Source organism: Lissotriton vulgaris, chromosome 2_2, assembly GCF_964263255.1.
Source record: "Lissotriton vulgaris chromosome 2_2, aLisVul1.2, whole genome shotgun sequence".
Classification (NCBI taxonomy): Eukaryota; Metazoa; Chordata; class Amphibia; order Caudata; family Salamandridae; genus Lissotriton; species Lissotriton vulgaris.
In genome coordinates this window covers 102,400,824-102,415,153 of record NC_141688.1, presented here as the reverse complement: position 1 = coordinate 102,415,153, position 14,330 = coordinate 102,400,824, and the positions used below count along the sequence as shown (strand labels likewise).

Sequence of the window (14,330 nt, the reverse complement as noted above, 5' to 3'; positions counted from 1 at the left end):
CCTAGGAGGAGAACCACGCTTCATGGAAAGGTATTTATGGTTCTGCACCTGGCTGACTTTGCCTAAAATGTCACTATTTTCTTATTATTTACTGGGGTAGAATAATAATTTAAAAAGACTCAAACATGCAATCGTTTTTAAAATATCACGTACCATTTTTTCTAAAGCAATATCAAAATGGTCGACCCCTCTTCCATATCTGTCTTTCATGCTGATTGGGGCTATGCCCTCTCACAAATATAATTATTACTCTGGCGCAAATTTGCTGTTTGCGCGGGATGAAAAAATAATAAATATGGCTCATGAAAACCCAACAAAGCCCATTCCCGATATGTGTTTAACAGACTTAAAATAATATTAACAAACACACTTTTGAGGGTATAATTTGCAGGACTGACTAAATTGGTTTAGTGTGTGACATCAATTATCTAATGCCTTGCAAGTATCTGTTTTAATTTAATTTGGCCTCTTCTGAAATAATAGACGCAGACTACTAATCTGACAACTGCAAAAATATTAATGAAGTGTATAAGCATCCAGCGATGATGGAATACAATTGAAATGCACATTTGTTTTGACGTGAATTTATTTGAGGTAGGATTTCTCATTGACACCCGGTGATATCGCTACAGGCAATGCAGCGGATGCAAGGGCCTGTGTTATTGCTCTATTTATAATTACCATAACTTTTAAGACTTTAATATAATGAAATGAAATATGGTCGCTTTTAGCAACAAAACAACAGAAAATAACTTTAGTTCAGCATAACTTGTTTGAACTTGAATTTAGGCAATGCAATATATTTGCTGTTAAATAATTCTATCAGTCAGCACAAAGTTTATATATGGTGCGAATAAATATGTGCCGTGTTTGTTTACTGTTGCAGAGATAATCCAACTTGGCCTTAGAAAATGGAGCACATTCTTGATTTGATTTTTTTCGGTGATCTAACTAGATATCCTGGCTTTTCTGCTTCGTGTGTTTCCGGCGGTCCTTCTCCATCACTCTGATCTGTATCACTGGAAAAAGAAAGAACATGACATAATTATGTGCAACACCGACTCACAACTCCTCCCAACAGATAAACAGTGGTGTCTGCACCTAGGATTATGGAGGTTCGAGTCCCACCAGAATCATAGGCTGCGCCCTCTAGTTCTGAAACTGTGGGGCACCATCATCCCCAAAGTGTAGGGGGGTCCCGGTTAACAAACTGCATTTTGTAGAATGTGAAGTACTACCTTAGTAGTCCTTCTCATGTACTACAACATGCTGTAGACAATTCCATGACCTACGCCTCTCCTGTCTTTTCCATGAGGAGATCTCAGTCCTACATAGATACTGAATGATTAGAGACTATTTAAAAAAATGGGGAATGGTTACTCCTGAATGGCAGGGTTTAGAGAAATTTAAGGAGGGGTTTGAGAGAGACATGTTAGTACCAAACACCCACCCACAAAAGCCTAGGACAATTGCACTTCACAAACTAAATTTCTGAAGATACTACAGCCATAAAGGTGTGAAAACGGGATCGAAAGTACTCCAGACCAACCTCATAGTAAATCCAGCCCACACATTTAAAATAGCTCCCCAAAGATAATAATGTTAAAGTAATTATATTATCTATTATTACTTAGTAATTAAATTAGTTTGACACTTAAAATAATCTGTATATATTTTTAATGGGTATTATATATAATCAATTCTTATTTTATTTTAAATGGAATAAAAATTAATTTAAAAAAGAACTAAACATTTTAAAAAATCATAAAGCATTTCTATATAAATTAAATACATATTGTTTAAGCGGATTTACTAAATATTACATTTAAATACAAATGTTAGTGAAAGTGAGCATTTTTTAAAGTGTGTTTAAAATTAATATTTATACATTAAGGGGTATATTCACAAGAACGTGTGATAGCTACTGCAAAAGTAGCATAACGCAACTTTCAACATCGCAGCCCATCACGGGAAAAGAATCCCTTGTCAACGTGGAATTCACAACAAAGAGTAGCCTGCGATAGTGTCACGCCTGCCAGATCGCGATTACCTGCAAAGATGGCCGCCCTGCAGCGCGCATGTGGGAGGGGATCAGGCAATAGTCAAAAGCCTGACTTCCCCCCTAGAGCGGTGCATTGCGCTCTAGAGTTTTTGGAGTCGCGTCACTTCTGCCGCGCCTTTGCCGGTCACTGTATCCTGTGCTACGACCTTTCTCTCATGTTTGGATTTCTCTTCGCTGATGCGGGACCCAGATACTTCCCGTATTTGAGCCCCTTCTGAGATGTTCGGTCCTAAGGGGTTTCGCTGCTCTTTTCGTAGGGCTTTGGCAAACCCACACTTCGCCTCCGCTCTTGTTGTTTGGGCTGACTCGAGGATTTCTCTCCCTTTTCCTAGTGCCGGCTATCCTCTCCACTGCTCCCTGGGAGTCACCAGCCTGCTGCTCCCGGTTCCGCCCGCCGACAGGACTTTGTGTTCCGTTGGCCGACCGGACTTGGGTTGGGCAAGTGCTTGGTTGCTCCAGGGGCATTGCGGTAGTTGTGGTCCACCTAGAGTCCTCCTCTCCCTAGCATTTATCCTCCCTTGTTCTTTTTGGACTCCTACTGGTATAGGATACTGGCATGTGTCACAGTATTGAAGCTTGAACTGGTAAAGCGCTTTGCACAATTTTTCTATTATATCTAAAGTGAACCACCTGTATGCTGATACGTATATTGTTATGTTTCAGACACTAGAAACTTAAGAACCCATCACTAGGTCTTACATCTTCTGCTCAAGCAGCTCCCGAGAGGGAAAAAACCAACACCTTAGCTCCAGTATTAAGGTAGCATTGAATAGGCACACTCTGTATATATATATATATATATATATATATATCTGCCTTTCATTCATATAGGTTCCCTAGAGTCATTATTGTGGTGATTCAGTCCTATGAATCTCCTGGTAACAAGTCAGTCACCTGAATGGTATGAAACTTCAAGACACCCCTTAGGTAAACTCATTTAGAAACTAAAAATATTGTTATATGATTTCTCTTGTTGCATGTAACCATAATTCTTTCTTTTAGCACCTGTTTCCGACCTGTTGAATTGTCCAGTCCGTGGAGTCTTTTTCCCCCTTCCTTTTCTTGTTTTGTTCCCTCCTTTCCCTCCATATCACCGTTGTGCTCTAGAGTTTGATAGACACAAGAGGTGTAGGGGGGACGGGTTGGGCTTGCCTTCGGTTCCTGGCACTCCTGCAGAAACAGCACTTGGATCCTTACAGATATCCACCAGATAACGCGGCAAATGTCCGCGTGAAAAGCAACGCTGCGCCGCAAAAATGCGGTACGCGAACGCAAAAAAACATGTGATGAGGCCAACCGCGAGACAAAAAGTAGCGAAAGCCAGCCACAGCCCTGCTAATCCCATGCGTCTGGCGGGACAATGCACATTAAAAAACCCAGTGGAATATACACCAGAAACAAGCCAAAGCACGTAGCAACATGGACGCACCCTGACCCAGTGCGGAGGCTTACTCGAACCCCACAACTCCCACTGACCACCAGCAAGGAACAACGGGGTCGGGGAAGGCCAAGGAGAAGAGGGAGAGGAAGACGACGAGGTGCAGACTGCAGGAAAACAAGACCAGCGTCAAGGAGGTGGCAGAACACTACCAGCAACTGACCCACTAGCAGAGGAATCCAGCACCCCTCAAGCAGTCACAATGTACACTGCCATACAGTTTGCATGCTAACTAGCACAATGCGCCAACATATAAGCAGAGCACATAACACAATGCACAGTGATGCCGGAGAGGGCCACCACACCGTCGACACAGACGCCTCACAACAGCCCGTGGATATCCCACGCAATCACCCCCAGGAAACAGATAGCCAAGCTACTCAGAGGAGAACACCAAGCCTGCAACAGACCACACAGCAGGAAGCACCCGCAGGCACAGATGGCTCACAACACTTCACCCACCCACACAGGGTACCCAAATGGCATGTGTTAGCATGCCATAAGGAGGTGGCCCAACAGGTGTGGGTGGGGGCCAAACCCATGGAATGCGAACCAGGACACATACATAGGGGTATATCACCCTACAGTGCCCACTCACACCCCACTAAGGAGATCAAAGCTGCCATAGAGACACATGCAGATGCACATGCAGAGCACAGAACCACGCCCAGGGGCACGCAATTAGCAGTCACACACCCATGTTGGCTGTGCATACGACGGCCCTGGCCACTCCCCTCACAAATGGAGTGGGTGACAACAAAGCTACATGTCCAAGCCCCAACCCGCTGCCTCCGGTGACATGTCTGCATCCGTGGTACACAGCACAATGTAAAGTCGTAGGGCCGAGGGACCACGTGCATACTACAAGACCACAGGGACACACGCAGAGACCATGTTGAACTGGCTACGGGCATATGCGCCCGGCCCCTTTATTGGCAGGGCCACATGTACAGTGACACCTGTGCTGCATGTGTGTGGGGTGAGTGTAAGCCAACCTGCAAGGAATGTCTGGTGTTGGCAACCACTTGGACATTGGACACCAGTGCAACACAAACAGAAAACACATGCAATACAGAGTCAACTGATGAGTGTCCGTGAGTCGCAGTGTACTGGGCTGTGGACATTAGAGATGAGCGTGCTCATGTGCAGAAAAAGTCTTGGATTGTGTCCCTTCGATATATTCCTGATGCAGATGCAGTGGGGTGTGTCAGAACTCCATCATCTTCATCAACAACGTCTCAGGGCCCCACCACTGTCTGAGGTGACATACCTGTGCTCCCGCTCCACAGCACAAAACACAATCAGCTACGGACAATGACCTGCGGTGCACTGAGTCACTGGCACTTGGAGTGTTGAGCAGGGTAACAGGTCGATGATGGCATCCACGACAGGCCTGAGCAACCACAAAGTCTGTCTGGACCACTGCTTCAACTCTGGAAGATGGCGTTTGGAGGTGGTCTTTACAGTGGTGGCGTGCGTCCTGGGGTGATGCGTCATCCGAGCCGGTCTGGACTCGCTTTTGTGTGGGAGTCCTGGTGGGACGCATTTGGGTTCGGAGACTGCGTACAGCGCAAAGCCACAAAGTCATGGCATTGATAAGCCCAAGGCCCACGCCTCAGGGGCCAGCTGGAGAAGGGATCCCAGACTTGACCATCACAGAGTTAGTGGCCCCGGATGCACTGCGGCTGGCACAGGCACCCAGCCCCGGGATGGTGACTTGCAGTGCAGCCAGATGGGCCATGCGACCTGAACGGGTAACCATCATTGTCCGAGGTGTATGTTTCGTAGTGTTTCTTGGGACATTGGAAGGTGTCCTCCAGGGCAAGACTCTGAAAGGTTTGATTTTATCAGGAAGCAGCAAATGCAGGAGTGGAATGCGACAGCCTGTTGCCACCACCAAGTCCATATCAGCTACATGGGGTTGAAAACTGCCCCCTAGTACATAGGCTCAGACACCACCACTGTCCGACCAGAGTGTCCATGAATGTTGGGAAACAGACTCAGATGCACCGTGGCTGAGTGGGGATGCAGACTGCGATGATGCCAGTACACTGATATGGAATCCCCCATTGCTGAATCATGACTGTGACCTACTAGACTACATCGTAGGCCGGAGGCAGCGGTCAGCAGTGGCCCACAGCTACATGTCTTTGGCTCGCGATTTACAGCGCTAGTGACACCAGGGCAGTTGTCGGTAGTGTACGAACACCTCCATAACAATGATCCTTTTCTTTCTGCCAACTTGCAAGGCGACATCCTCTTAGGCCTCTACATACGTGCAATGATGTGTAATCTGCCTTTGCGTAATCGATGTTCAGTTCAAATCTGTGGCCTACTCAAGCACAGCCTAGGCCAAGAGCAGTGTAGGCTGGAGGCAGCGGACAGCACGGGCCATTCGCCGAGTGTCACCGGCATAGGTTGATGGCCTCACCGGCCTGAGTAGTTCAGGTTCAGTGGCACCACATGTTCGGTCACCTCCGTAACTGTGACCCGGCTTTCGTCCGGATTGAGCTGCATCTTCCTCTTACTCCTCTCCGTGCGGCCAGTGGTGTGGACTCAGCCATTCGTGATTTGCAACCAGTTTCTGGATGTGAGACCTACTGGTCTGCAAGGTTGTCCTGGTCCCTCATCTATGGTTCGCCGGATGCTGTTGGACAGGGTGTGTGGCAGCATGGCTCACCGGATGGCTTTGGACAGGGTTTGTGGCAGCGTGGCTCGCCGGATGGCGTTGGACAAGGTTTTGCGGCAGCACGGCTCTCCGGGTGGCGTTGGATAGGGTTTGTGGCAGCACGGCTCGCCAGATGGCGTTGGACAGGGTTTGTGGCAGGATGTGTCGCAAGGTTCTCATATGGAACTATGCCTCATTGATCGTAGGGAGTTTGGTGCTGTGGCCACTGTCCCAGGTTTGGGGTCACTGTCATTCAGGAGTCAGGACACAGTCTCACATATGGGACCCAGTGGGCCGCAGAGGTCGCAGTAGAATATGGTAATGAGAAAGGAGTAATGTGGGCCAGCGTTGGGGGTACAGCGGTGGTCTGAAAGGCTGGCCGGGTCGCGGGCCTGGCTGCATAGGGTCGGCCCTGACGGGATTGTGTTCCAGCAGACCGGGGTATGGCAGGTGCACAGGATCTCAGGCAACTCTGCTAATGAGTACGGCGTCGGCCTCGTGGCAGGGTGGGAGGTGACACCCAGGAAGAGACATTGGGGTTTCCAGAAGAGGACAACACCCAGGGCTAAGTGCTTTTTATTCACGCCCCTACGCTGACCTGGCGTACGCCGGCCCATTCCACTCTGCTCACGCTTACGGGTAGGGCGTAACAGGCAACATTTCCGCAAGGACCCGCACTGGCTGGGGTAACATGGTTGCATCCACTGTCCACTGCACTCCATTCACCAGAGGTGTATGTCGCAGTGGATATGGGTGGGTTCCGCACACTGCGATTTGTTCAGCACTTCACCACCACTCTTGGCATTGTGTACTACTCCCAATCATGGTTCTACTGCATCCTTCACATATGCCTGGTTGCCTCCTCTCCCAACATTTGTCTATTGTGTGGCTGAGGTGCCATGCCCTAGATTGGTAATTTTCACGGCTTGCCCCGGTTACCATTGTGAGTTGTTCTATTGTGTCTGGTGGGTGTGCATGTTGTTGTGAATCTTGGTTTTGGACTTGTGACGTGTGCATTGCCAGAGTTGTGGATTGCATGGTGTTGGAGTTGAGGTGAGTGGGGTGTTAATTGAGATGTTGCCAAGGGGCTGCGCATTTCCCTTTGTGCCATCCTGGGACGGCTAGTTGCTGTTGGATTGTCGGAGGGAGAAGGGATCCCCCACACTGGCTGTGTATTTGGAGGCGACATTGGTGAAGGTCCCACGGTGTTCGGATGTTGCCCGCACATTGATGTGTGACATGTGCTTCCTGTTGCCCAGATTGTGTGCTGTGTCACCAGGGGGCACAGGTGGGACATGAGTGCAATAGATTTCCCCCAACACGTGCGTGCATTCGGCTATGGTGTATGGTCCTTGCTTGGTCTCCAGCAGTTCCTGTGCATTGCCTTGGCCGTATGGGTATTAGGATGCCAGGGTGATGGTGATGTCCAGGATAGGCATGGGGGTCTTGGATGTGGCTGGCTGTGAGACTCCGTCGCCTCTGGCGGGTGTTTTTTGGGGTGTGCCAGGGGCCAACAGGTGGTGCACAGCCACCGGCTTGGTGTGGGGTGGGATGTTGATGTCCGCTGTGTGGGTGCCGTGGGCCTGTTAGGCGATGATGGCCATGATGCATAGGATGGTTGTCCCTTTCAGCCTGTAGTGGACAGTGACATTTTCAGATGTTGGAGCTGTGATGCAGGTGCGTTTCCTGGGGGCCGCTGTCTTTGTCTGTGCTGCCTCTTTGGTGGTCCGGGGCGGTGGTGCTGGGTGGGTGTTGTGGCCCTCTTGCGTGTCCGTGCTGCATGATGAGTGGCTCCATGGCATCTGTTGCCCTTCTGATGACGTCCTGGGTGGGGATCCCTATTGTGGTGCAGGCTGCCGTCCGACTTTACACCAGGTCAGAGCAGGTGTAAAACTTCTGCTGCTTACATGCCTTAATTTTTGAAAAACAAAACAGTAGTGAACGCAATTACTAAGCCAAAAACCCAGGGAAAACACACACAAATTATTAAGTTAAATGTTGTGACATGTAGACAATATTAATAGAAACCAAACATGTTATTTGTATACAAAATAGTATTTATAGTTTATTTATATTATTTTGTTCATTTTTGTTGGAAATTTCTTTTATAAAAAATACATATATTCAATAAAAGATTCAATAACATACATTATTATGATTCAAAAAAAGTGTGAAGACAAGTCAAAAACAACAAAGGGAAAGAAAGAGGACCACAAATGACTAAGTTGTTGAGTAGGGCTAGTGGAGTTAGCAAAGCGGTGGATGGGAACTCTACGCGCGTTTCGGCTATTGCCTTCTTCAGGAGTCTGTCATTTGTAACAGGACATAAAACACAACACTGAAAAACATATAAACGGGCCATGTCACACACTGTAATATTGTCTTATTATACAGTAATATAAATTCATTATCTTAAATCTAATTATTATTAAAGCGAAAAAAGGGAAAGAAAATACCACATTTGATATTCAATAGATATAATACAAATAGAGCAGCTATATTCTATAGAAAACATTTAGGTTGATTGATAGTAGTAAGGTCTGATACATCATTGATGCTGTATACATACATTTGATATGAATTGCTTTCATCTTTTACATAGTCGCTATTAGGAAAAGGGTATTATAGTCTAGTTGTAATTAACGAACAAAGGTATCTATAGATCCTAATACTGTTATCAAACAAAAAGAACCATGTACTGTCATTAAGTATAGTTGAGAACAGATACATAAGAAGAGAAGGGAAGGTGGTAGAGAAAAGGGGGATAAAAAAAGGAAACAAGAGAGTCTGCAAACCATGGTCAATACGTGAAATGGAGCCAAACAGTGGAACTATATTTGAATATCAATTTAATAACTAATACAAGGTGCGTTTAAAGTGCATACTTTCTAGAAGTATAAAGGAAGGTCCGAAATAATATTGTTGTTGTCACTTACGTGGTGGTAAGATTGCAAGCCTACCTAGAGATCGCAAGATACCTAGAGACTCGCAATGCGCGCTATTGGAGAGAATGACAACTATCCCCATATTTAATCTAAGTAGCCAGGCACCCGACCAAGCGGTGTATGCACTGCTATCTAAGGGACTAAGCTATGTACCACACTCTGGCCTAAACAAATTTGTATTGTTTAATGATATGATGACCTTCTTTAGAAAAATTCGCCTTATGGCTTTCTTTTCTAGTATCGAACCTGATACAAGGGAAACCAATAAATCAGGTCTGGCACCAAAGTCCATCTTTACTCCTACTCTTGAACAAGTAACCCCTGAGATCCACATTTTTTAACAAATAGTCATGAATGAACTCATAGCAGCTACAAAATACATACCTAACACTCCCTTCAACCTTTCTGTAGAAGAATATGGAGTGCTAAAATCATTGAAGGAATCTACTTCCATCACTGTGGAGATGTGTGACAAAGGAGGTGGAATTGCTATTCTTGACACCTCTAACTATACAGCAAAGATAGAAGAAATGCTTAATGATAACATCTTCTATAACAAAATTTCCAAAGATCCAGCCGCCAAAGTCAAACAAAAGATACAGAAATTAACATCTAAAGCCTTCAACAATGGTGATATATGCCAAAAAGAGTATGACTACTTGACTGTATCAACACCTAGAATGGCCTGTTTGTACGGGACACCGAAGATCCATAAAAATGAAGCTGACCCCCCCTTTCGTCCTATTGTGAATACCATAGGAAGCATTACTGAACCTCTGTCGAAGTATCTGGATGCAATCCTACGACCATACATATCCAAAACACCTGGATATGTTAAGGATACTGGCCACATCATCAATCTACTGGAAGGTACGGCTTTCAGCAAAAAAAGACAATGGCTAGTAACGCTAGACGTGGAGAGTTTATGCTCCAACATCCCCATTGATGGTGCCATTTTGGACAAACAATGGTTTATCAACTCCTAGGAAGTAGATTGCAATGCGACTTTCATCTTAGACTGCCTCAAGATAGTCTTAGAGGAAAATTTCTTTGAATTCCGAGGGAATTTATATAAACAAGCCAAAGGAGATAGCATGGGCGCTTTTTGCGCCCCCACTTTTGCAAATATTTACATGACATCATTCGAACATACTCACATCTTCAATGAAATAGCCCCCTTTTTTTAATCAATCCTACACTGGTCGAGATACATCGACGACGTTATATTCATATGGGATGACAATGAGGATACTTTAAATGAATTTATATCATGGCTTAATGCTTGTGACAGTAACCTCAGATTTACATCCCACATAAGCAACACAGAAATGGAATTTCTGGAGATAACGATTAAACACGACCAAGGCCAACTCTACATGGATTTATTTATAAAGCCTACTGCCCGTAACACCTTGCTCCATTGTAAACGTTTTCATCCTACATCCCAAAAAACAGTATTCCCTTTAGCCAATTTTTAACCACATCGGTGCGGTACGATTTACCGCCCGGTGCTGACCCATAATGAAAATGGGTTTGGTCATGACGGAACGGTTCCGACATGAGCATCGAAAGGGTTAAGACTACGTCGCAATTGCACCAAACTACAAGATTACGAACGCTCCATAGTCATGAAAAAGAAATTTGAAGATCGTGGCTACCCGCACAGGCTTGTCGGGAAATCATTTAAAAGAGCGCGATTTTTCGATCGTCAATCTATATTACAGGGCAAGGACACTAAACCGAACAACCATCTAGTGTTTGTAACCAGACACTCTCTACTGATTGACAAGATACGTCAGATCATTTATTGTAACTGGCATCTTCTAAATGTAAATAAATCAAAACAGGACCTCATTCCTAAACGATTTTTTGCCTACAAAAGGAACACAAACATAAAAGATCTAGTTGTGAGATCAAGAATGCCAGAGAAAGCAAAATTTGCTCAGAGAAGCATAACCAGTGCTAATCCAGTTACAGGCAATTTCAAATGCGGTAACTGTAAGATCTGTCCCCAAGCGATTGAGTGTAAGGAGCTTACTTTCAATAATGTAAGAATTTCATGTAAAACAATGACAAACTGCAAAACCCAAAACGTAGTATACCTTATACTATGTCCTTGTAATAAAGGATATGTTGGTGAAACATCTAGAGCCACCAACAGAAGAATAACAGAACACAAATCTGCAGTCCGCACAAAAAAGATCAATGCTCCGTTGGTATCACATTTTTTGGAACATGAACATTCACCTTAGGACATACGGTGGTATATCCTTGAAAACGTGCTACCAAGGGTAGGTTTGTTTTCGGAAAAGATCCGAAAAAAGAGAGAAGTTTATTGGATTTTTTCACTTGACACAGCTACCACGGGTCTTAACTCTGAGACTCCATTGGAGCAGGCAATAATTTAAAGAGAACTAATTGACTGTATCTATTTTTTGTTTGCGTGTATCAAGAGGGAGAGAGAGGACCAGATAGCTAGTCCAGATCCCCGGTTTATATGTTAAGTAATCAAAAGAAGACTAGCTATGAGTGGGGTTGGTATGATATTTATATTATAAAAATATTATAAAACTCATGGTGACTCAGTTAAGTTTTGTCAATGGGGGGTGACACCTGTTGGGTGTCTTTAGAAAGCCCTCACCCATCAACCTAGTTGGTGGCATGCTTCATCATCGGGCCCACCCAGTGACACCTAGCGTGTCCCGGGTGTGCTACGACGCCTGGTTACAGCGGAGCAGGTATGTCACTGTGTGTGCGGTGAAGGTGGTGAGATAGTGAGTTTAAAACGGCTTGGCGGGGGTCCCAGTCCTCGAGAAACTTTATTAATTGGGCCTCCGTCAGCGGTTAAAAATAAGGCTGTGGGACGTTGGGGGCAAGTTACGACCTCCCACGTCCTTTAAAGTGTCAAACGACGTGGGAGGTCGTAACTTCTCCATACTTGTAGTTCCTTAGTTTGAACTACACGTTCAATTCTATTGGCTTATAACGTTAGACCGTGACGCACTGCTAAGATCGCAAGCACTGTGCGCCCGCGATGACGTCCCTATTCAATATACACACCAGACGCCTAATTGGGAATTTATGAAGCCCCATTTAAAACAATCTTTACATAATTTACAATAAATGACGCCCGATGCATAATTAGCAACATAATATGCCCGGTTTCAATTAAAACAATAACGCGTTCTATTATCTGGTAAAATTACGCCAAACGCGTTTCAATATCTGGCGAAACTTCTCCATACTTGTAGTTCCTTACTTTGAACTACAAGTTCAATTTTATTGGCTTATAGCGTTAGAACGTGACGCACTGCTAGGATCGCAAGCACTGTGTACCCGCGATGGCGTCCCTAGTCAATAGACACACCTGGTTCATATGAACAGTGCCAGTTAGGATATATAAGGAGCGCGGGAAGTTATAACCTAACTTTCCTTTCATTCATCGTGGGCGGCGGACTCCGATTTTCAGAACGCCATTTAGAGCTACGACAACTGGCACTGCAAAGGTATGATACGCGAGCATTAGAGACATCTTAGTAGCACTTTTGGCTGGTAATCAGTTTTGACTGAATTTTCGCCCTTTCCTTAAACCTTTAAGGTCTGTCAGCGTCCCGGGTCTACTGTATCGTTTAGTACAGCGACACCATGGTCTATCGGATTGCCGGGGTATCCCTTCAAGATTCTTAATAATTGCATATATTGGTAAAAAGCCGCCAAATAACAAGGTAAATAGATATATAGTTATGCCAATGACAACACTTGGTAAACGTTCTAGTGCTTTAACTAAAGTTATCTATTTATATAGTTCTTGAACGTCTACTATAGCGAGACTATTGACTATCGCATTACCAGTGTGCCCCCTTTAAGTCATTAAATAATCATAGACCACTGTGAAAAAGTAGTCAGAGATCAAGGCACATAGATAGACAGTTATAATAATAATTTTACTCTGTTAGTGCTCTAGTTTCTAAATGGTAGCTTACATTTCTCTATCATCCATATTTAGGTTCTTACCACTTCTTCCTAGTCAGCACTAAAGAATACGCCGCCTATGCGAACAGTTCATGATAGATACTCAAATCATGTGCTGCCACATACCGTCAACTAGATAACCGGTAAACAAATCAGCATACTTTAATATTACTATCTTCGTTAAAGTGTACACTCTCTTTCTAACAGATAATACACCCATGTATACTTTTCTTTTTAAATTTATACGGTCACGGGTGCATTGTCCCCCCGCTGTAAAGCTTCTTGAACAAACCTACGTAATAACCTTAAGCAGCTTGCGATCTTACCACCACGAAAGTGACTTCAACAATATTATTTCGGACCTTCCTTTATACTTCTAGAAAGTATGCACTTTAAGCGCACCTTGTATTACTTATCAAATTGATATTCAAATATAGTTCCACAGTTTGGCTCCATTTCACGTATTGACCATGGTTTGCAGACTCTTGTTTCCTTTTTTTATCCCCCTTTTCTCTACCACCTTCCCTTCTCTTCTTATGTATCTGTTCTCAACTATACTTAATGACAGTACATGGTTCTTTTTGTTTGATAACAGTATTAGGATCTATAGACACCTTTGTTCGTTAATTACAACTAGACTATAATACCCTTGTCCAAATAGCGACTATGTAAAAGATGAAAGCAATTCATATCAAATGTATGTATACAGCATCAATGAAGTATGTATCAGGCCTTACTACTATCAATCAACCTAAATGTTTTCTATAGAATATAGCTGCTCTATTTGTATTATATCTATTGAATATCAAATGTGGTATTTTCTTTCCCTTTTTTCGCTTTAATAATAATTAGACCTATGCCCAGGATTTAAGATAATGAATTTATAATACTGTATAATAAGACAATATTACAGTTTGTGACATGGCCCTTTTATATGTTTTTCAGTGTTGTGTTTTATGCCCTGTTGCAAATGACAGACTCCTGAAGAAGGCAATAGCCGAAACGCGCGTAGAGTTCCCATCCACCGCTTTGCTAACTCCACTAGCCCTACTCAACAACTTAGTCATTTGTGGTCCTCTTTCTTTCCCTTTGTTGTTTTTGACTTGTCTTCACACTTTTTTTGAATCATAATAATGTATGTTATTGAATCTTTTATTGAATATATGTATTTTTTATAAAAGAAATTACCAACAAAAATGAAGAAAATAATATAAATAAACTATAAATACTATTTTGTATACAAAT

The 14,330-nt window shown here is 44.0% G+C and overlaps 1 protein-coding gene across 2 annotated transcripts in view; it reads right to left on the bottom strand.

The window, feature by feature from the left end:
- Nucleotides 1-455: 455 nt before the first annotated feature.
- Nucleotides 456-14,330, bottom strand: part of LOC147729090 (tetratricopeptide repeat protein 24-like) — a 604,158-nt gene continuing 590,283 nt past the window's right edge. For both annotated transcript variants that reach the window (XM_086959369.1, XM_086959370.1), the window contains exon 10: nucleotides 456-1,019. In XM_086959369.1, coding sequence (XP_086815495.1) covers nucleotides 905-1,019 — 115 coding nt within the window. In that variant the 3' untranslated portion in view covers nucleotides 456-904. The remainder of the gene's footprint in view (nucleotides 1,020-14,330) is intronic.